The sequence below is a fragment of the Pseudopodoces humilis genome, chromosome 4 (assembly GCF_049639895.1).
Source record: "Pseudopodoces humilis isolate 2021_Gansu_Grassland_sample_001 chromosome 4, ASM4963989v1, whole genome shotgun sequence".
In the NCBI taxonomy this organism is placed as follows: Eukaryota; Metazoa; Chordata; class Aves; order Passeriformes; family Paridae; genus Pseudopodoces; species Pseudopodoces humilis.
The window spans coordinates 49088803-49112742 of NC_142203.1; the positions used below are offsets into that span (position 1 = coordinate 49088803).

The window sequence follows — 23940 nt, forward strand, 5'->3', positions numbered from 1 at the left end:
TAATTATTTTTAAAATTTTAAGACTATAAGAGACTTTGACTTTTAGATTTGATCCAAAGGAGCCAACTGAAACCAAGTATCTACCCCTGAACCTCTATACGGGCTTGCAGAAGCAGTGTTCCTTTCACTGTATGCCAAGCTCAGGTTTGTGTCCACCTGATGAAATTGAATAGGTACCAGTCTATGGGGACTGATGATATGCAACCCAGAGTCCAGAGGGAACTGGCTGGTGCTTTTCCCTACCACATTTGAAAATTCAGTGCAGTCAGACAAAGCTCCTGGTGACTGTAGAAGGAAACATCACTTCTATTTTTGAAATTAGGATAGAGTCAGGAAAATACAGACCTTTGAGCCTTACCTCTGTGCATCAGAAGATCATGGAGCAGATCCTCATGGAAGACGTATTAAGGCACATGCAAGACAAGGAGGTGACCCAAGAAAGCCAGAGTGGCTTCACTAAGGGCAAATCACGTCTGAATGACCTAGAGGCCTTCTATGATGGTATCCTGGTTCTGGCCATGACAGGGTTAATTCTTGCAGTAGCCAGGAGGGACCATGGATAGGGCCTGGAGGTTATTCTTTACCACCTCATGTCATTGCTGGGCACAGGGAAAGAGACTCTCCTCTATGGAGAAGGAGTTTCTTGCAGTCAGTGTGGTACTGGAAGCTGTCTGGTACTGTGTATTGTTGGGGAGGGCACTGGTCGTTGTATCTCAAAAACTTGTTTAAAAATAGGAAAATGTGGCCTATATGACATCGTTTAGGGGGGGTATAAACCCAACAGTAGACAAATGTTTAAAACTGCATCAGAAAACAACGGAATTCTAATAGAAAATCACCAACACTTATCCATTCAAATCAGGGGTCCATCACATCCCCTGTCTGTTGTTTATGGTTTGAATTATGTGATTCTACCCTGACTCAAGAGAGGATAGTTGAGTTATAATTATGAAGATCACCAACTTGACCCTGCAATTGATAACCTAGACTAGTGTGCTTGCTTTCAGAGCTGCTTTTGCCTCCCTCATGCTTTTGCATAAGCATTCTGTAGAACTTCTTCTATCAGAATGAACAAAATCAATATTCATTTTGATCAGATCAGAGTGGGAGATTAGTAAACTCAGTTCTCACATCTGTGCTCTTACAGTGGGCTTACTAGAGGAGAAAACAATAAAACATTGCAAGGTAAAAAACATTTGCAATCAGTAAGTAGTAAGTCTGAAGAACTTTCTCTAAAGCTAATGAATATTCCTGAGACATTTCCCTGAACATAGCCCTAAAAATTCGTATGTACAAACAACCCAATACAATAAAGATTTATTTCTTTTCCTATATATGAAAAGATAAGGCCAACAACTTGAAAGGCATTGAAGAAAAATAAATTTACAGTATACAGTATTAAATGTGAATATTCTCTGCAAGTGGTTCCCTCTTGAAGTTTCTCATATTCACCACTAACTCATCTGAATAAGCACGATTTTTTTTTTTTTGTTGTGTTAGGATAACACAACTTGCTTTTAAGTGGGGGCAGAGGAAGCCAAAGAGGCAGCTTCTGAGAGAGAAGCTCCTCAAAACTTCTACCATGTCCAGCAGAGCCAATCCCTAAAGACTCTGACAATTGACATTTCGGCTGGCCCAATTAGAGAAGTTAGCAACGCCCCTGTGATGACATATTTAAGAAGGAAAAAAGGCATGCAATTCCTGTTTCTCCCTCTCCTTGGAGGGGTGCAGGGTGGGGGCTTCTGGTCCCCTTCCCTGTGGGGCCTAGCTGGGACATGCCACCAGGGGTTATCCCAGTGCTGCAAGCCCCCTTAGGCTGAGGCTGGGAGAAGCCGAGGCCAGGAGCAGCCGCTGCCATCCCAGTCTGTGAGCGACCACACAGCCAGGACACGTGGCCGGGGCAGCACCACATGGGCGCTGCCATGTTGGCACAGCTCGCAATGAACTTTACTTGCTTGGACACTTTTAGCTAGCCATGCTGCGGACAGAAGGGCAGAAGCGGTGGTAGCTGCTTTTCCTTTTCAGCAGCCTGCATGCAGAGAGGCACTGAATGCCAGCACCACAGCAGCTGGCACAGCTCCCGCAACACTGGTGGGGACCATGTGACCAACAGTGAGAAGCCCAGTGAGCAATTCCCCAGTCTGGAGCCCAGTCAGGATAAACCTTTACGTGCTGCAAAACTCCATAAAACACTTTTCAGTTAATAGATCTTGAGAACAAACGAACCTATGGACACCCATTCTGTCAGAGAAAAGGAAAAGGTGAAGACAAGCAAGGAGAACAACATGGTGACAGTAAGGTTGGTGAAAAGGAGGAAGGGGGAAGAAGAGGTGCTCTGGGCGTTGGAGCTGAGATTCTTCTGCAAGCCATGATGAGGATGATAATACAATAAACTGTTTCTCTGTAATTCATGAAGGGCATGGGGGGATGCAGCATTCACTCATAACCCCTGAGAAAAATATGCTCACACTGGAGCGTGTGAATGCTGAAAAGCTGTGATCTGGTGGGAAACTCGAACTCAGAGAGAAAGAGAGAACCCTTGCTTCCAGAGATAGAGGAAGAGGACCCTTGCTTTTATACTAGAACAGCTCATCCTTAATGTGCATCCCATAACTAATTGGCCCATGAAAAGCAGTTGTGGGAAGACTTCAACTCATGGGAGGCACTCACGTTGCAGCAGGTTCTGGGCAGACTGTTAGATGTGAAAATTAAAATCACGCTGGAAAAGTTCACAGAAAGCTGATTCCTGTAGGAGAGACCCCATGGCATGGCAAAAGATATTCCTCTCCCTAAGTGAACTGAAGAAAGATTCTTACAAGTGACAAACAGACTAAAAATTGCATCGTTTGTCTCCCTGCACTGTTGGTGGGAAGGAAAAAAGGGCTGGGGCGGGGGCAAGTGAAAGGTGTTTTAAATGTTTATTTCAGTTCTCATTATCCTCTTTTAATTCTGTTAATATTTTTTTTTTCTTTATACCTTTGAAGGATTTGAGCCTGTTTCGCTCTTAAAAGTATTTTCTTCACAATCCTTACCTCAGCTCATGAGCCCTCTTTTTTTTTAAATTGTTCTTTCCCCCTCCCCTGCTCACTTATAGCAGAGGAGAACGAGTGAATGATTTTTCATGGGTGCACTGGCATTCAGACAATGTCAAACCATAACACTTATATCACTGTTTAAAAACCTGAGGTTTACATTCATCAACTGGCATAAATTTAAAGTAAATTTCTAAATAGGCAGACTAGCCTCCTCTTTTTCTAAACCATTTCATCCTTTTGAAACTAGGTAAGTCATTTTAAAATCTACCATATCATTAACATTCTTCCACACATGTCCCAGGGGGATGACTGTACAAAATCCATAACATGGAGCAGTCAACTGTCATCAAGCATTAACTAAAACAGAAAACAAATCAGGCTGGCACCTCTTTCTTCAGGAGTGTTTTAACTGAGCAATCCCAATCCCATGAACAACCTCAGGAGCTGCTGTTTTACTTTCCTCAGTACTAATAGCACTGTTTATCAGTTTAACTGGCAGACACAGCACTGAACTTTGTTATTTTTCAAATCATTTGGTTTAGACTATATTCAAAAGAAAATATTTTGTTTAAACTGTATTCGAATTACAGTATTTTTTTCAATGTCATTTAGCAAACATTTCTGCATCTCCTTGACACTCCTGGCTTTCACTTCTTGATCTGTTTTGTTTCCAAAACAAGGTACACAATGCCTTACTATTTATTGAAATTGTTGTCAAATACCACTGATGTTATAATTGACATAAACAACACAGCTTAAAAGTGGTTAAGTGTGACTCTTGCAACAGGTTTTGTGAACTAGTACATACTTCTAATCTTCTTTTTGCTGTATGTCACTGTAAGCATAGCAAGAGAATAAGATAAACAGAAATTCAATAAATTATTTCACTTAATGGTAATGGATTTGAATAAAAATACATAGAACCTGACAGAGATTATTTTTTCTGAGATGCTATGAGTTTAAAATTGGTGCAAATGTTAGCTCAAAAGTAGTATTTGTAACAATTATTTTAGCTGAATGTATTTCTCATCTTTCAAAATCACTCATTATTTGTATCATATGACACCAAAACCCTCTAGGAAAACGTATTTCAACAGCAGTCTTCCAGAAAGACTGTGTAAGAATCCATTTCGTTCTGCTGCTGCAGCTTTCTGTATTATAAAGTTCTTCCAAATTCCAGTATACTCTTGTCCAGGCAGTCAGGCAACATGGAATGGCAAAAGGCAGAGGCAAGCAGAAGCTTGGCTTCAGCCCCACACTGTGCCTGGTGAAACAGATTCTTTCTGTATTGTTCCATCCCTGCTGCAGAGGGGCCATGGCACAGTATTTTAATCCTCTTCCTGGCAGACTGAAAGCTCATAATCTAGCCCTGAGGTTACAAAGATCAAAGAGAAGCAGATATTAAAAGACTGACTAGAACGAACTCAGATTCTGTAATTGCACTAAACTTGACTTTCCTATGTACCTACACATCATTTTTACTCTAAATCATGCTGTGTTTGTTCATAAATTTATACATATTATTAAAATCAATCAGAGAAATAGAAAATGTTCATTTTCTGTCATTCTCTGCATTTCCTAAATATCTAAGTGTGGTAGGGCATTTTGTTATTGTCAATATTATGGACTATTTGTGGTTGGTTTGCCCCGGGTTATCCCCACCTCTTCCCATTGTCACTTACCCAAAACCCTTCCCCATGTTCCAGAACATTCAGTGTCAGCCTCCCCTTGAACCCAACATCTCAGTTTCCCAATTATCTGTCAGTGTAACCCAACCCCTTATTCCAGGACCTTCCCTGTCAATCCCACCTGGCACCTACCTTTTTTGCTGGAAGGTTCCCCATCAATCCCCATGCCTGGGACCCCACTGAGGTATTTGATCTGTACCCTCCCCCTATGTTCTCCTATTGGTTTGTGAAATGTATACCCTGCCTTGTATCCCTCCCCTAAGATTCCCTGGTTGGTTGCCGCATTGTATCCTCCCACTGATCCTTCCCTGTTTATAAGCTACTGTTTCACCCTACTCTTGGTGTTTAGGTCCCTGATCCCCCCAGGGAATAAACTCTCCAGGCTTCATACCAAAGATCTCTCTCTGTCCTTTACTCTGATCTTTGGTGCATCTTACCATCCAAAAGCCATAGAGTGTGGTGTATTGACCCACATTTCTCCCCGCAAGCTGCATCCTGGACTGCCCGTCTCTCTGGGGGCAGCCCCCTCCTGTTGCTGTGCCAGGAGCCAGCCTGGCTGAGAAAAAACCCTGGTGCGGTGACATCTAAGAATAGTTCAGGCCTTACTGTTAGTCTATCTAACAAAAATTTGCATGGAGAAAGCCATTGTATTGACGTTTATCCTAGAAATGTCATGGTTTCTGAAAAATAACTTTAAATTAATGCATGGTCTCCAAAATTCCAAAACACTTCTGTCCTCTTATATTTGAGAAACTGATATTCACTTTACAGTAAACTAAATTCATAACACATTCACTAAAATTTAAAGCAAAAGAGTATTCTTGTGTTAATCACAAATTTAACAATAACTTCTCACAACATAGACAAAACACACTACATCTGATTTTTGCTGGTACAATTTCAAGTGGGTTTCTAGTCTCTAGACTCAAAATATGAAAACATTTGGCTTTTGCACAGAGATGGTCCTCATGGTTACTCTAGCTGAACTACAGCTTTTAAATTTTCTCCTTAAATTAAGACCTGGGTTAAATTTACTACCCAACCTCATTGCTACTAGGGTACACATAATGAGATAGTGCTCCGTGTACCAAGAGAAACCAAATGACAATGGTATGACAAGAAGGAGAAGCAAGCTTCTCGTTGCTTCTTGCAGAAGCAAGCAAAGGGTGGCCATACCATCAGGAAGTGGCCTTTCCAAGGCCATTCTGCAAAAGGACTTGATCCAAATTTTCTTTTCTGCTTACATTTCTTCAGCTAATATTAACTTTCAACACAAGTGCTAGTGATCACGCTTCCACCGTCCTGCTCACTGGTGATTGTTTCATAAAAGGAGCATGACTAATGCAATATAACCAACACCTCCAATTTAGAAAAGCTGGCCATACACGCAAATACCACACTGCATTAATATCTACCAACACTATTAAACTGCAAGCGGAGAAACAAATTGTGGAAACTCTCTGAAACAACCACTAATCTCAACAGATTGTCAAACTGTTTTTCTTTCCAAAGGTGACAGTATATACTAGTTGATGCAATTTTTTAGAAACACAAAATTAGGTTTCATATGTTCCACGACAATTTGAATAAAAAGGAGAGTGGTAGCTAATTTGTCACAGTCAGATTTTTATCTAAACAGGAACAGCAATTTACACAGTGCATTAGCATTTGAAAGAGAAGGCCTGATTCCCAGGAGTGCAGTTCCGGGTTTGAATTGGTATAAGTTCAGTGGAATCACCAGATTAACAGAGTATTTACTGTAATTCAACAAATTTAGCCTTGAATCATGGAATAGGAGTATAAAAATACTTTAAATAGATGTATAACATGTTGTCTTTAAACTATTACTGAAAGTTCTCCTACAAAGTGAATATAGGCTTTTACAAAAGAAAACTGGAAACCATGCATTCTCATATAAATCTAAAATTTTCTTATTTTCTATTCAGCTTAGAAAGTTACTATTTGAACCATTGCATTGCCTTTCAGCAAATGCAATGCAAATTCAGGCATAATGCTAATTGACAGACACAAAATTGCCCAGAAGACAACAACTGAAACCCACACTGCAGAATGCGATTTAGGATGTCCAGGGTGGTACTGTAGTACTGGGATCACAATAAGGTACAGTAGAGAGGACACTGAAGGGTACAATATACTTTTATGGGACAACACTGAGTGTCAGCAGTAGAAAGTTGAAGTTGCCAAGGACACCTGGATGTCTAATTTGATATGAGGAACAAGGTTTCTGTAGTGCAGAAAATCCTATCTTACACTTACATTAAAGTCAGATGAGACTGAATGCTACCCTAGCACCTTGCATCCTGCCCACCTGTATACTGACTCCCTGTAAGTCAGGTGAGTACAAAGACAAGCTCATGTGCTGCTCCTGCCCCTTCCTTAGGATGCAATACACACATGAAGGAAAATGCAAGTATTCTAACACTTCCTCCACTGACTGCCCATAAATCTGGAAATAATCTTCTTCTGCACAACAGTATTGTAAAATAACAGATGAAAAAGTCCTACAATTCCTAGATTACCTCAGAAAAGAGGTGGGAGGTGAAATAATGCTCCTATCCCAATCCCAGTAGCCCCACCTCATCTTAAAGATTCCTGTGCAAATTCTAGGGATTTAACTATGCTCCATAGGCTCATTGCAGCTGTACTCATTGTGGTCCTGGACAAGGACACACATTGTTTTTGCAAACACAAGAAACATTGTAATGTATTTCTGTCTCTCACTTGCCTGACTTCCAAGTCAGCCATCTTATCATGAACTGCAAAGTAATGATTTATCTTCCATTTTGTTTCTCCTGCTGAGCTATGAGGCATTACCTTCAACACATCTAATATCATTATTGTTAAGGATCCATAAAGCATTTCATCATAAAGTGGAAAGGCTATTCTACAAGGAAATGGTATAAAGATAATACTTATATTTGAGGCTTTAATTTGCTTACAATCTGTTCAATATTCATCTTTTATGCTTTTCTACTAAGTTGCCTGCCTTTCTGCTGATCTAGGAAACAAAAAGCAAGAGCAAAAGCAAAGTTATTCACGTTCTCCATAATGAAGTAAAGTGAAAGTGACTCACTTAAATCAAGAGTTATACTACTGTACAAGTTTTAGATTAAAATAAGACTATTACATCTGCTGATGCTTTGTAGCTTCATGAGTTAAACAATGAAATAAAACCCTTCAACCTGCAGCCTTCTAACTTAGTCTTTGGTTTTGAAATAGCTTGGTTTTAACTCAGTAAGAGCATAGTTTTAGAAACAGGAGTTAATTTGTATTAGTATTCAAAAGATGCAAACAATTATTCACATGTAAAAACCATAGCATTCTGCATATAAGGACTTGTAAATCTAGTGGAAAAGTTCACAACTACAAAAGTATGTTAAAATTAATTTTCCCTGTTCACAAGCTCAAAGTAAATTCTTCATAACATACATAAATATTTAAATTATTGAAGTATTTCACAGATAGAAAGCAAGAATGCAAAATCCTACACAATCTCTATACATCCATCAAGCCAGAAGAAACCTAAGTTTTCTGAGACATGTCACACAGCTCTCAAATTTGCTTTCCATAAGTTTTCAGAATTACTTGATGACATCATACAATATGCTGAGTAGTAAGTTTGATTACATAGCAATTTTGTAATGCTGCAAAAAACAATTGTACCAGCCCAACATTAATTGCACATTATTCAACTTACAGACTCAATGTCACAGTTAATAAATCTTTTAGAAAGTTGCTAAAACTATTGTGATTCATTATATCTCTTTTCCCACAGAAACAATTCTCAGAACTTTTGACTAAGTTTATACCAAATACAATCTAGCCTCTTGTTGCCTTCAGAAATGCATTACATTCCTGTAACACAGTCTTAGAAACTGCTGGTGATGATGATACTGGAGTGCACCCAAAATCTATAGATTGCCCAGAAAATGTGCAAATTAAATCATTCTAATTTCCTTACCAATTTTTACAGATTTACATGCCATTATAATAAAACTTGAACAATAAGCAATTATTGTATGCCGGCAGTCTAATGGATCTTTCACAAAGAGTCAGCAAACACTACTATTCAAAATTTTGATTTGAACAAGTAGACAAGTAGAAAAGAGTTGTCAGAAGACATAAAGAGAGAAAGGCATACAGAAGAGAAATCACTGGAAAAAAAATGCTGGAAACTAGTCAGGAGTTTAGTAATTTATAATGCCAAATAAGGTTGATACAAGAAAAGTAGCATATGTCTTCTTTGTAAGACAGATTGTTAAAAGAACACAGCCCATATTACTAGGGCTAGAATCAAAACTGTTTTTTTAGATACAGGTGGACATAAAATGGACTCTCAAGATTTACATGCTAGCCCAATACTTCCAAATGTGTACTGTACAAGAAGTATGGTTTTTCAAAAGCACAGGCAAATTTATGAACATAACAGATACTGAGAAGCTGACTGAGTATCACATCTGCAGACACACACATCCTGCACCAGTGGAAGTCAGTAGTCATGGACAAAGTCATTACTGAGAAGTTGCTAAAATCAAGTAAGATTTTGTTCTTGAAACTGCATCCTGAGCACTGACACTCACAGCTCTCAAAAGTGAGCTACCTTTTCTAATCTGCACACGCAAAATCCCACCAAAATAAGAGCACATTATAGTTTCTACTAATATTCCCTTTTGCTGGCCTGGAGGAATTAATCTTTGAAAAACTGTCCAGCTAAATCCCATTTGTTCTGCATCTCAAAGGAGGATGAAGTAAATCTGTTCTGTCTCTTATTTGTCTAATAATACCTGATTGTCTTGGAACAATCTGTATTCACCCTAACTCCCTCACCTGTAAATTACCCCAATTAGTTCCCCTTGTCTCAGGTAATTACTAAGGTTATAAATGCCTTCACAGTTTCAAACCCCTGCCAAATATAGAGGCCAGGAAGGATCATGCAAAACCTCACTAAGTCCATGATCATCAAAGCAGATAAAATTGGCAGCTTTACACACACAGGGTATAGAGTATTTGTGTATACAGTAGGTTGCATATACAACAGAGTGTGGGTCATGGGATGTCAAAACTTTCATTTCATAATTTTGTAGGATGCGAAGAGAGGATATGAGTTGTCTGGGATAGCAGAGGATTGCAAAGAAGTCCCTCACTGAAAAATGTTGTGCGTTATTGTTAGGGGTTTATTTCATTAACAGATTCTTAAACTACATTGCTGTCACATTGACAGGTGGTTGTTTTTCAAATACTAGTAACTAAAATCTGCTTTTTTTCCCTGTCCTTTCTTATTTTAACAAAGAAAACAGGGGGTAACAATTTTAGGTGCTGTGAAATCTGGGTGCACACAGTAAGAAACTGTAGCCTTTGTAATAATTTCAGTGAAGTACTTTGGTTGTCAGAGTTCTCAAGAGCCCTGTTCCTCCCTCTCCTGACAGTGGCAAATTTAAAGTATTGACAGACACAGAAAGACGGACTTTAATCTCCTCATTTTCTCTTCTGAAGATTTTCTTGGGTGCTGCTGAAGGAAGGTACTTGCAATAATTATCAACAAAATTCTATTAAGGATTCAGGCATCACTGTTGATATGTTAGAATTTCACTGCTTGGTGGAGCTTTCTTCATGCTTGAATTTTTCCTCAACATAAGGTGGCATCCACTTACAAAAAACTGATAGACAAAAAAAAAAAATCAAGGAAAATGTCAGACAAAGCAACATGACACATGCAAAAATGAACTGAAATTATCTCTGAACAGAGAGATCCAACTGGAGCTCAGGAAAGAAAGGAGAATTTATCACTTTAACAAGAAGAGGCAGCCAGCTCAGGAGAACTACAAGGATGTTATGAGGTTATGCAGAGAGAAAATCAGAAGGGCCAAAGCACAGCTAGAATGTAATCTGTCTACTGCCATAAAAGACAATGAAAAATATTTTGGTAAACATTCACACCGAAAGTAGAGCTAAAGCCAAAAAGTAAAGTAAAGCTAAAAAGATCCTCCATCCTTAATGGGATTCTGTGGGGAAACATAGTGGACATGCTGTGGACAAAGCATGAGGAAAAGGCTGAGGTACTTAACTGCTTCCTTCACCTCAGTCTTTAAAACCAGTTGTTCTGTGAGAACCAGTCCCTTGAGCTGGAAGATAGATAGGGAGAAGAATCAAACCCCCACAATCCAAGAGGAAATGGTCAGAAACCTGCAACACCAATTAGACACTCACAATGGGACTGGGTGAAATCCCTCCACTCAGGGACCTGGTGGAAGAGCTTGCTGAGCCACATTGCCTCATTTACCAGCAGTTCAGGCTAACTTGGGAGGTCCCAGTCGAATGGAAGCTGACAAATGTTACACCCATCTTCAAGGTGGGTCAAAATGTGAACTCAGGGAACTACGGGCCTGTCAGACTGAGTGCCAGGGAAAGAGGCACTTTCTCTCAGTGCCAAGGAAAGTCATGGAGCAGATCATCCCAAGTGTCATCAAACCACATGTGCAGTACAATGAAATGACGAGGCCCAGCCAGCAGGGGTTTGTGAAAAGCAGGTGCTGCTTGACCAACAGGATCTCCTTCTGTGACAAGATGACTTAGTGGATAAGGAAAAGGTTGTATATGTTGTCTGTCTGGACTTTCATAAAGCCTTTGATGGCATTTTACACAATATTCCCCTGGAGAAACTGGGGTTTCCATGGTTTAGACAGACACACTGTTCACTGGGTAAAAAATCTTCTGCAAGACTGGGCTCAGAGTGGTAGTGAATGTAATTACATCCAGATGCAATGACCAGCCCTGGTCATTCCCCAGGGCTCAGTACTGGAGACAGTTCTGTTGAGTAATTTCACTGATGATCTGGACAACAGGATCAAATGAACAGTCAGTCATTTTAGAGATAACACTGAGCTGGGTGGGAGTGTTGATCTGTTGGAGGGTGGAAAGTCTCTGCAGAAAGATGTGGACAGGCTGGATCATGAGCCAAGGCCAGTGGTGTGAGTATCAACCATGGCAAGCGCTGGGTCCTGCCTGTGGGTCACAACAGCGCCAGTCAGCATTCCAGGTTTGTAGGCCAATGTCATCCAGGCCTGTACCAGCAATAGTGTGGCCAGCAGGAGCAGGGCAGGGATTGTTCCCCTGTACTCAGCACCGGTGAGGCAGCACCTTGAATTGTGTGTTCAGTTTTGGGCCCCTCACTCCAAGAAGGTCATTGAGGTGCTGGAGGGAGACCAGAGAAGGGCAATGGACCTGGTGAAGGGTCTGGAGCACAAGTCCTGCAAGGAGTGGCTGAGGGAGCTGGGGATGTTTAGCCTGGAGAAAAGGAGGCTCAGACACTTATGGGCATGGTTTAGTGATAGCCTCAGCAGTATTAGGTTAATGGTTGAACTCAATGACTTTGAAGTTCTTTTCTCACCTATATGATTCTGTAAAGATTAATTTCCCATTCCTTCTTTTGACAGCTGTAATCTGAATGTTCTTCCAAACACATTTCATCAACACTTAAGATGCTCTGACGGAATAATTACAGCAGCACTCCACAAGCTACCATGTTAAAACAATGTTATTTCATTTATGGATTCTAATAATTAAAGTTCATTTTGGGTTGTGAACATACCTACCCACAGACCAACTTTACCTTCTCAATGGATAACACCAACATTTACACACTTATAAGTAAACTAAAACACAGTGTGGTTGTGTCATGGCATAAATTACACTCATTTTTGTTCACCTAGGTTTTTTGATAACACAAGGTGAATCCATGACATCAAAGAAATATCTGTAAATTCATCACTGAAGGACCAGGGCACTTAATGGAGCAAGTGGCTGGAAGGATGTTTACTATTTCAGGAGATGTGTGCTCAGCTCTTCTATAATCAGACCTCTTGACAGACTCAAAGCATGCTTCACTCTGCAATTACATTTTCTTCCCTGCAATCAATATAATGTGGTGGTATCTATCTCCCCCCAAACATGCATACTGCAAAGCCTCCCTGTTCTTCTGTGATTTTAATAAGGTAACATGGGAATAACTTCATCCAAATCCTATATATAGTATATAAGGCATATTGGCAGCCATAATACATACAGAAGCAAATCTTCTAGCTATGTACTAAGAGTAACCATTTCTAGCAAAATGCTAAGATATGCAGAAGTGCCACAGCCATTAGGTATCAAAACAAAAACAACTCAAAAAAAGCAATTTTTTTTGAGGGGGATACCCTCTCTAAATGATCAGACCAAAGAACTGAAAAATTATGCATAACCTATGAACTGACATCTGGCGTACTAGTCAGAACAGTACTGTTCTTGGGGCTGTTTGAAAAGTTAGGAAGCTTTAATACTTCAAGAAGGGGCAAGTGGCACACTTACATGGTGTCTGCTGGTATCAATTACTTGGGACTGCAGTACATGCACTCCCTAGTTATATGCATGCATCATTAAACTAACTGCCAAAGTTGTCACTTCTCGTCCTTTAAGATATGTACTGTCTCCCTTGCTGTAGTTTTCCCATAAATTACAATAGGAATTTGTCCTGCTGTTGCTTCAAAATAAAAAGATTGTATCCATATACTTCTTTACACCTCTTACACCTTCTGGGTTGAAGGAAAATGGATTGGTTAGCATATCAGATAGCTAATTCATAGGTTAAAACCTGTATGTGAGGAGTGATTAGTCTACGCAATCAGGTATAACACCCAAGCAATAAATAATGTTGAACTTTAAACTCTTAATATGTGTTTATAGTTAACACACTTAATAACTCCCCACCTCATATATTTAGTAAATGCTAATACAAACCAAGGGAAATACATACAAGAAGAGAATAGTGTATACCCTGATTTGGTTGTTATAGAATGTAAACAGTTTCATGAAGCTTCAACACTGAACTTACCCTGCTCCTTATTTTCCTCCTTAAAAATAAACCACTGTGTCTGAACATTGGAATTCTGGTCTATTGTGAGCTGAGCTGAAATTATGTAGTGGATTCTGCACATTCTGGAAGAGCAAAAAGCTCCTGCTATCTTTGTGAGCTGGTTGAAAAGCGAAAACAGATTAGAAAAATAAGTTTTTCAACAGGCAGCAACACTGCTTTCACACCAGATTTGATGAACAAGTCCTCCCAGCAGCACTAACAGCTGATACGCACATTGCATGGATTAGTAAGTTTTAGCCTGAGAAGAAGAAAAAACACTTTTTTTTCCAGTTCCAGTAACTGCTGCGGGTATATTATCTAATGAAAACACAATAAGATTTCTCTAAGGAACGTGGAATTCATTTAGTGTTTCCATCAAACAATTATATGTTGTTCATCCATTATCTGAGAAGCACTAAGGCATATCCAGACCTGATTACATTTATTCTTAGCTCCAGATCAGACTCCACCACTAGGACAAGCAGTTCCTGATCTTTGTCCTACCATATCCTTGATGCAGGCATTTACCAAAGGTGTTTCTAATAACAATACAGCTACATTTACTTAGTATCTTGACGATCCTAAATCAGAATGTCTTTGATCACGAATGGAGACTGTTGCAGTGTTTCATATTAAAGGATAAATTTTCAAAGATGTGTAAGAGAGATTTGCTGACTGACTTCTATTCAGACCACTGGGAGGTAAACAGCTCAGTCCCCAAACACTGATCTGAAATGTATCCTTTCAAACACCGTAATTTCAAAAGATGCCAGACTTTTCAATAACTAAGAAACTTCTAAGAACAACAGTATCTTTTCCACTGATACATCTGTTAGTTAATGCTACTTTCAGGAAAATATTAGGTCTGCAAAAAGCAGAAGAGCTCAGTTTTTCACAGGAGAAAAATGCGGAGCGCTCCTAGGAGTAGTATCCTTTGAGCTGCAAAGCCAGTATTCTCTGGCACCTGACGGCGGGTACTTGGTGGGTACTTGAGAAACACAAAGTGTTCGGCTGGGCCCAGGGGTGAAGGGGGGCAGGAAAAGGGGAGGGCGGGGACAGTTCGGCGGGCTTCTTCAGCTTCAGGGAGGGACACTTTGCTGGAGCTGTTGCAGCTGGGAAAAGGGAATTTGCCATCACCCACACAGAGCTGCTGCTTCTTCTCCTTCTTCCCTCTTCGTTGGTGGCCTCACACCCTCTGCCCTGCCGGGACGTGTGGCAGTGCCAGGCACCGCCTCAGAGCTGCTGATCCACCTCACCCACCGGCCCAGGATCTCAGCTCATCCCTGCTGTTCCAGCTGAGTGTTCCTCAGAGCCTTGCAGGAGCACTGGGACTGCCCACCCGAGGGGGTTTGTGAAGCAAAGCCTCTCCTCCATCCCTTCCTGCCTCAGCCGGGAAAGCTGTCACGGGGTCCCTGGTTCTGTTTTGTTGTTAATGCTGTAGTTATTGTTGTTTGTGTGCCTGGTTATACTAATAAAGAACTGTTATTCCTATCCCCAGATCTCTGCCTGAGAGCCCCTTGATTTCAGAATTATAATAATTCAGAGAGAGGGGATCTACATCTTCATTCCAAGGGAGGCTCCTGCCCTCCCTAGCAGACATATGTCTTCCAAAATGAAGACAATTGCAAATGTAGAGGGAAACAAAATCTTTCTTGAATTGCAAATCTTGCTCATATGTGCCAAGTGCACAATGTGGTCTTTAAGTTATAGAACCATGGTAGTTTATTTAAGTGCATAAGGGAAATAAAAATATCAGTTGCTTTTTGAAAATGTAATAAACTACACTATATATAGATAAACTAATATATTTTCCTGGATGATTTTTATCGTTAATAATGTTATCTCACAAACTAAATATCAGGGAGAATAAATAAGTTGTTAGAACAGATTCTTGAGAGCCATTCCTCAATTACAGCAGAAGTTTTCTATTTTCCAAGGAATTTTTACAAGTTACCTCAAAGTGACAGAGAAGGACATATGGAATTCCCTCTTTCATATCCTTTATTAAATACATATTTCTTATTTAATAAAAGATTTTCTAAGATTACTCTTGATTAATTTGGTCAAATGACAAAGACTAATTAGAACAACCAACATTTGGAAACCCATTAGAAAATAACAATTCTCAGTAGTTAAAGCAACAAACATGAACTGAACATTAAGATGTTATTTCCTCAAGATCATAAGTAGTTCAAGAGGTTCCAATTCTCTAATTTAAAAAAAAGAAAACAAACCAAATTCCACAAAACCCCCCCAAAAAACCAAAAATCAAGAAAACAAACCAGAATTATTCGGAGAAAGTACTTACTACAATGTCTTCAGGAAAAGTATCCAAACTGAAGGAGCCATCATCAAACATGACTTCATAGAAAAGCTGAGATGTCACTCCTATGACTCTGCAACTATAGTATCGTGTATTTCTATGTTTCGTGATGACTGTCTGCCCAACTGTAATGGCTTTCCCACATACTTTAGCTCTCTTAAAAGAAAAAAGAAGAATTTGAAAGAAAAAATAAATTTTAAATACCAGCTTACTCATAAAAATATATCAGTGTATAAAAACAGGGTTGGTAACAGCTCGCCATTCAATATAAAAATTTCAAATTAAATTAATTCAATCATGTTAACATAATTTCTTTTACATACAAAATTTCTCCACTTTGTGGGAAAACAAATGACACCTGAAGAATCAATGCATATTTCTACAACTGATGCTTTAAAACTATTCTGCATCACATCAATAATATATAATTAGAAAAATCTGTAATTTTGTTTGTAGAGTAATTTGTCGAATTTTCCTGAAGATATAAGATGCAATGGACCAAAAGTATGGTTGTGATTTTTTTTAAATTATGAGATTTTGAAGTACTGGATTTCTGTATGATTCTGTGTAATAGAATGAAATTTTGCTCAGTGAGATGCAATAATTAAATGCATACCAAGCTCTTCCAAGAGCTGTCTACAACACTCTATCTGAGGAACTTTTTAACCTACATTGTGCAGAACTTTTGCTTTAAAGCTTCAAGCAGCACTGAATTGTGCAGAACTTTTGCTTTAAAGCTTTAAACAGCACTGATCACTCTTCATCAGTTACTTGCATAGTATATCAGCAACAGTATTTTTTTTTTCACTTTCCATTTCTAACCCTCCAGTGCTAAATATATCAATCAGAAGACTAGCTAGACTGGGTTGTTAAACTATGCAAAATTTCTACATCAATAACTACTTGATGGATTCTACAAACATAAAACAATGGAACCTTGTAGGAAGGCATCACTAAGAAGCTCACACCATGCAGTCAGATGTTACATCTCAGCTCACAGCTGAGATACCTGTATACCCATGAACCTTCCACTTTAAAAGCAACTTTCTCCACCAGGAAATATAAACTCCATATCTTCTCATCCACACACAGAAGGCACCTCTTTCTTATGAGCTTGACTGTTCAGTATCTCACAAAGGTCTGTTGTTTTTATGTAAAGGGAAGCTGTTGTGAGTTTGGCTATACCTGAACAGTTGAACATTTCTAGTTATGTAAGATGCATGTGCACTGGAATATCTAAGGATTAAATATTTTTTATTAGAAATGTTTATATAAACTGTGCAAGAATATTTTAATACACAATCCACACTAAAGTAATTATCAAATTTCCTAGCATTTCTTTTGAAACTTTCAAAGGCAGTAAATTCTTCAGTCAATATAATACTCTTAAAACTGTCTTATGAAAATCTGGTAAATCATACGGCTGTAGGATTTTTATCAGTAGAACTGAAGAGAATAAAGAAGAGCATCAGTTCTTTTAGTTAGATTTCAAATACCAGCAGTAAAGTGAATGCTCTGGCGTAAGAACCCACCATAAATGTGAAGACTTCTGTTTTTGAGCTGACTTCTTGTCACTATTGGGCTTCTTTCCTGGACCTATTTATGGGAGTTATAATTTTAAAACCTCTCTGCTCCTGAAAACTAAGGGCATACCAAGTACAAATATTCTGTGCCATTTTTATAGGCAGTGCACTAAATCTCTGTGTGTCAGAGCTCTGCCTGTCACAGACATTTGTGGGATTTAGTTGAGGGCACCTCAGACAGTAAAACTCAATGATATTCCTAAAGCCTTTCAAAGTATATCTAGAAATAACATTCTGAGCACAATCACAAATTATTTAACCATTAAATGTATAAAAAAATCGTTTCTTCTTAATTTTAACTATCTATAGGTAGACTAAGTATAAAAATTAACTACATAAATACAATTGACTGATATTATCATAGGAGCAATAAAATGTCCATAAGCATGTTTTATCTGATCTTGAAACATATGTAAAAATACATGTTAATTTATCCGTTTTTTTATTTTATCCAGCTTTTGGTGGAGGCAGAGGTGGATCAGATGTAAACTAATCGATTTATTTCTATGAGATAGTAGAAATTATACTATGTGTGTATGTATAGTATATACATAGCATACATATATATACTATGCATATATGTGTGTATACATATACACTATATGTAAACACATACACACAGACACACATATATATACATACATATACATATATGCTATAGTATAGTATATAGCATATAATGTATACTACAGAAACCCAAGGAGATATTGCACTATTAAAAGGTCTAACTCTTCTTTAAAAGAAGATGTAACTCTTCAGAGAAGATGGAGGGCAAATTATAATATTTTAAGAGACATTACAGATTCATTTAATGATAACATTTTCAGAGAAGGAGTGCCATTTCTCATTAGAAAAAGTAATAAAACACAGAAATGCATTCTAGCTCAAGGAGGTTTATCTTAGGAGGTTATCTTCATAGGATTCCTAATTTATTTCTCAGAAAAACATACTCACAAGTACACTCTGTAACCGATTGCATGTCCCAGAAAACATTTCCTGACAGAAAATCTTAAGACTTTATTGATGTTAAGAATTTATTGATGTCATTTTTGACCAGAAATAACAGCTGTTATGTAAGGGAGTCTATCAGATTAAGAAACAGCTGTGCTAGTTACCAGATTATTGAGAAAGCAGTAGTTTAAATAGCATGATTTTCTTTAATGGTACCAAAGCCAAGAATAAACTTAAGATAGTGGCAGAAATACAGAAACCAACCAAATAGAAAGAAAGAAAATCACCATATCTGTATGCAAACTTCAAAAAGATAAAAGCAAAAATTACTTTCTCCTTCATTTTCTGTATGGCAGAAAGCAAAAACCTTAAATACATAAACTACGTGGATATGAGTTCATAATTCATATCTATCATGAAGTAGGTATCTGATATATATCTAAATATCCAGAAAGTTTCTCAAGCTACAATTTTTAATAGGGGATCCTAAAAGATCTGAGACTTATTCCATACAAGAGCTTAAATCTCATGTTCCTGTTTACTCTTTTGAATTCAGATTTCAGCATATCATACATGATGTTTCTAAAATAATTCAGCTCATGATTTTTGAATAACACCTCCTTCTGAAAGCGTATCTTAATCTTTCTGAGATGTTTGGGGGCTGGCAGTAGTTAGCAGACAGTGGCAAACAATGACACTCTATCATTAAGCTATTCAACAGAAAAAGGATCTACAGCTTCCATTGGACAGCATCCCTTCATTCCCTTGTGTGCTAGTGTTTCAGAACAGGCTGATAAAAGTAGAAGGTAATTTGAAGTAGCTCCAAAAAGATCGTTATTCTTTCAAATGTTACTGGGGCTGTCTAGATAGCCCCTTCTAATCTCAATTTTCAAAGGAAACAGCTGTGAGTATAGGTTTGTCTCCAGCTGGCTTTCTCTGATCCACCGGGCTTATATGGATCTTTTGGGGCTGGGTTTTTTCTGTTACAATAGTTGCATACAACTCCTTTTCCTCAGTTTTTTGTGTGAATGAGTTCTTTTAATCAAAACAAATCCATCTGCAGCATCTATTCTCAACTGTACTTCCATGTGTTCTTGTAGTTTTGATGACAAAGATGTGTGAGAGGTATGTTTCATGCCCAGAGACAAGCACAGTCAAGGAGAAAAAAGGGAAAAAAAACCCCAAACCACAACATGTAAGTAGCAAATCACAGAGCCTTCCTTGCATATTGGCAGTCCAATTTACATAAAAAATAACATATGCAATGACAGCAATAACCCAAAATAGAACCCATATAGAAAAATTGTTCTGCTAGAAAATTCTTGTGTTATTTCTAAAGCTATACCTTCAGAGGCTTAGTTTTGAGTCCATGAACATGGAAACGTATTTTTGAAAAGTTGTATCAACATTTAAAAACTCCAGTTCATAGTATTTCTGTATTTACTTCATTTGGCAGCACCAGATGAATTAAAGGATTATTGCTTTCCCTTTTGATTTTCTCTTTGATGATTTTTCTTCAGAAGACCCCGCCAGAGTTTTCAATGACTGACATCAAAAAGGCACTCTAAAATACCGAAGACAATACAGAACCTGATCCCCAGTGAAAAAGATTTATAAAAGTATGTTGAAAAATTCTTCTCGAGTCCACAGGCATAAGTAAGTTGGATGCACATTGTACTTCATCACTACAATAGGCTCTTGACTGGCGTTAAGAGATACATGAATAATAGTAATAATACACAGTGATCTGTTTGGGTAGGCATTTTTTGTTGAGCGCCCTCATTGATTTACATTACATTGATTAAAATACCACTATAGGTATGTGTCACAATTTTTCCTAATGCTCAGAAGTCATTCTTTGATTGTTGAGTTGTTTGGTTTTGATTTTTTTTTTTAAACTTGAAGAAAGCAGCAAACACCAAGTCAGTACAAAGGTAGTCACTCGGCATTTATATACAATATTTCTATATTAATGAAAAATCAAAGAATTTTAAGGTTTTTTTCTTGAAACTAGGAGAAATAATAGTGTCCTTGCTTTATGAACAATGTTTCCTGCTACATACCAGAAGAGAATTTTTTCATACTGACAAGATAATCTATTTGACTCCTGTAAAAATTTGCTAAGTGAGTATAATATTTCAGTCTGCATGATTCCCTGTTCTGCTTCTAAGCAAGGAAACTAAAACAAGAGGCAAAAAAAAAAAAAAGTTGATTAGAAGTAAGATACATTGCTATGCCTAATGGTGAAGAGCAATGTTATTTCTGCATGAAGGAATAGCTAATAGCTAAGAAAAGCATAACAAGAAAACCAATGGTGAGAAAACTTCCGAAGGCTTAAAGATGTGATTAGATTAATTATCCAAAAGACAGAGTATAAAACCAAGCATTTAAAAACATATGGTAATCTCCTTTGTCTCAAGAGTAAGCTAATACTTTTACACAGAAACATTCTTTAACAAAATATCTATTCTTTCCAAATTTTGGCCCAATTGAAAACACCAAAAGCATAACTTTAATCTCTCTTCTGCAAACCTAACTTTTGGCTGAGCCATGGAGGGGAAAAAAAAGGTCATAACAGTGAATCTTTTCAAAAAAGTTAGTGCTGAGTTTCAGGAAAGGATGTAATAGTCTCGTTCCATGACACTTTCCATGTCATTAACACAATCTCTTAAACAGTAGCCACACAAAATCCTGGCTTTTTGATGTTGATGGGGTTTCCTTTCTTCTCTACTACTTAATATAGGTCAAGAAAATCACTAAGAAAGCAGGGAATTTATGGGACTGAGGCAAATCCCACTACCTAGATTATAAAGACTTGTCGCAAAAAGATACTAGAAAACATTTGGGAAATGTTTGCCCTATTCTTACTGGCCATGAATTTAATCCATTAATTTTCAACCAATGCTTTCAAAAAACCCCAAGGAGAATATCTTAAGTTGCTTGTACCGACAGAAGTTTAAGTTTGTTTGTTTTTCAAACTAAATTCATTTTCTTGGAAAAGGTATGAAGAAATCAAAACCACATAAAGTATGCTGGTTTAATGTGTTCATTCATTTTTGGAAAACAAAAATATTTTAAACCTTAACAACTCTATGGAAATTTTAAACAGGGATAAACAATATGTCTCCCTTTTTAAAAATCACCTGCAGATTGAACACTCAGAACTGATTAGTTGGGAAGCATTATAATTTAGTACACTTGGAAGAAAATCCTACTCTTCAGCACTCTTGATAAGTCTTGTCATTAAGACCAAGGATTCATTGACAAGCTCTTAAAAGAACAACATATATGATACAGACATTACCTGGATTTATGTCTTTAATTCTTAATGCATAAAGGAGAAAAAAAAATTGCAACTTGACTGACTAGGAAAGCTCTTTCCTTAATAAGACTATGTTAAGTCCTTCTGGTTTGCTAGGAAACAAAATACAGCTTTAAAAGCCCAAGATGAATAGCAAAAGTTCTCTCTTAACTGAGATAGTAACCATTTATTCAAGTAAAAGACATTAAATTCTAAATTGTATCTCATCTAAAATTAAAGGGCCCTCCTCAGCACAGAATAAAAATAAAAAGGCAGTCATAACATGAATTTTCATGGCATGCCAATGTTACTCTGCCAGATGACAAAATAATTATAAATGGATATTTTCAAGAGACTCTTTGGCTGCAGAATGAAAATTTTACATATACACCACATCCATTACCTCACATGATCTGTGAGTATTTGCAGGAAATTGTGATCTGGATATTTATAATACACTTCAGGTTAACAAAACAGAGAACTCAGAGATTTGTTCTGGCTGTCAAAACAATATACTCAACAAGGACTTTAAATTAAAAAATGTGTTAGGCATATCAGGTATCACTTCTCCCAGGTAACAGCATAAGGAAAAACTTTCAAGCTATAAAAGAGTGCTATACATAAAAATATGATAGACGGAACTATGATAATACATAGAGTGGATCCTTTCTTCCATTTTCTCTTTACATACTTTAATTCTGCAACTCCATTTTTTTAACAAATAAGAAAACATATTCCTTACCACATTTTGGTTGATCTTGTGCCTAAAACATGTGATGTAGACAACATATGGCCAGTCATCAGGTTCCATCAGTACTCCTGCAGCATGGGCACAGGTAACATGGAAGGATGCTGGGCAGCGTCCATATGAACACTGAATGCAGGCACCAGAGATTTTATTAACTCTCTGCCTGCAGAAGATACATTTCTGTAGGAACGAAATAAACAGAATATTTTCTGTATTACTCCAACTTAAATGGTTCCTGCAAGTAACTCAAAGACAGAAAAGTTACTTGTGATCCAATTATTACATTTTTCATCTTACAGTATGCACAGCAAAAAGAACAGCATTTATGAATTACAAGGCAACTAAGTAATATAATTAATACATAGCATTTTTGCCTTTTCAGATAAATTGTGAAGACAATCTGTTCCAATGCTATAGCAAGAAAACACTAGATAGATAGATAGATAGATAGATAGATAGATAGATAGATAGATATCTTAAAGTTTAATTTTAAATTCCATACTCTGAAAATTAACCTACTCTTCTAAAATTGGTACATCAAAAACCATCTACATGATTTGACAAGAAACAACAGCAAGACTCAAAATTAAAGAGAATAGGCCCAACTGAAATGTCAGGCTAAATAGGACTTCATACATCATTTAATTTAGTTCCCTGCTATGAAGCTGGACTAGATATATATGTAGACAGACTTTGTGAAATGGCTAATCTAACACATTCAGGAAACATTTTCTACAACATCCTCAGACAGCTTGTTACAGTGGAAAAATCTCCTCTAAGTTAGAGACATTATCTTTATTTCAAGCCTTTGCATAGTTCGACAGCTGAAGGCTGTTCCTAAGACAATTTTTTTTTTTTTAGCCTGGTTTTCATTGGTTGAGTATTTAATATAATGTCAATACAGTAGGTTGTATTTCCTCATGTCATATACTCAATGTCATGTTAACAGCCTTAGTGGTATCAAGGCACACTGGTTTTTTTCCCTTTTGCCAAAATGAAGACCACATCAAAATAATGTCACTATATTTTAAGTGACACAAGTAATGAGCCAATAGGAAAAGAGAACAAAGTGTTATAAGCTAGGTTAACTATGTCTGGGGAATAAGTTCTAATATACTAAAAAAGACAAACACAACATGAACTGAACCTTGCCACTAATAAGGCATTAACAAGCACACTAGATAGAATAATTACTTCAGTAACTTCTGTGGACAGCTGTTTTATATCACATATGAGAATTATCCTCTGACAGCTCTTATCATGGCTATTAAACATGCAAATTTTATTGATTATCACAAAATTATCTCAGTTATTATAAACAGATTTTATGCAATGACACAAAACAATTCAATAAAACACTCTTGGAATATATTGCTTACTTTAATTTCCTCTAAATTCGC

The 23940-nt window shown here is 37.5% G+C and overlaps 1 protein-coding gene across 3 annotated transcripts in view; it reads right to left on the reverse strand.

Annotated features, from left to right (window-relative positions):
- Positions 1 to 23940, reverse strand: part of KDM4C (lysine demethylase 4C) — a 264479-nt gene that overhangs the window by 10639 nt on the left and 229900 nt on the right. For all 3 annotated transcript variants that reach the window (XM_005522679.3, XM_014252351.2, XM_014252350.2), the window contains 2 exons: positions 22535 to 22720; positions 15943 to 16113 (listed from right to left, as the gene is read on the reverse strand). In XM_005522679.3, coding sequence (XP_005522736.2) covers positions 15943 to 16113; positions 22535 to 22720 — 357 coding nt within the window. The remainder of the gene's footprint in view (positions 1 to 15942; positions 16114 to 22534; positions 22721 to 23940) is intronic.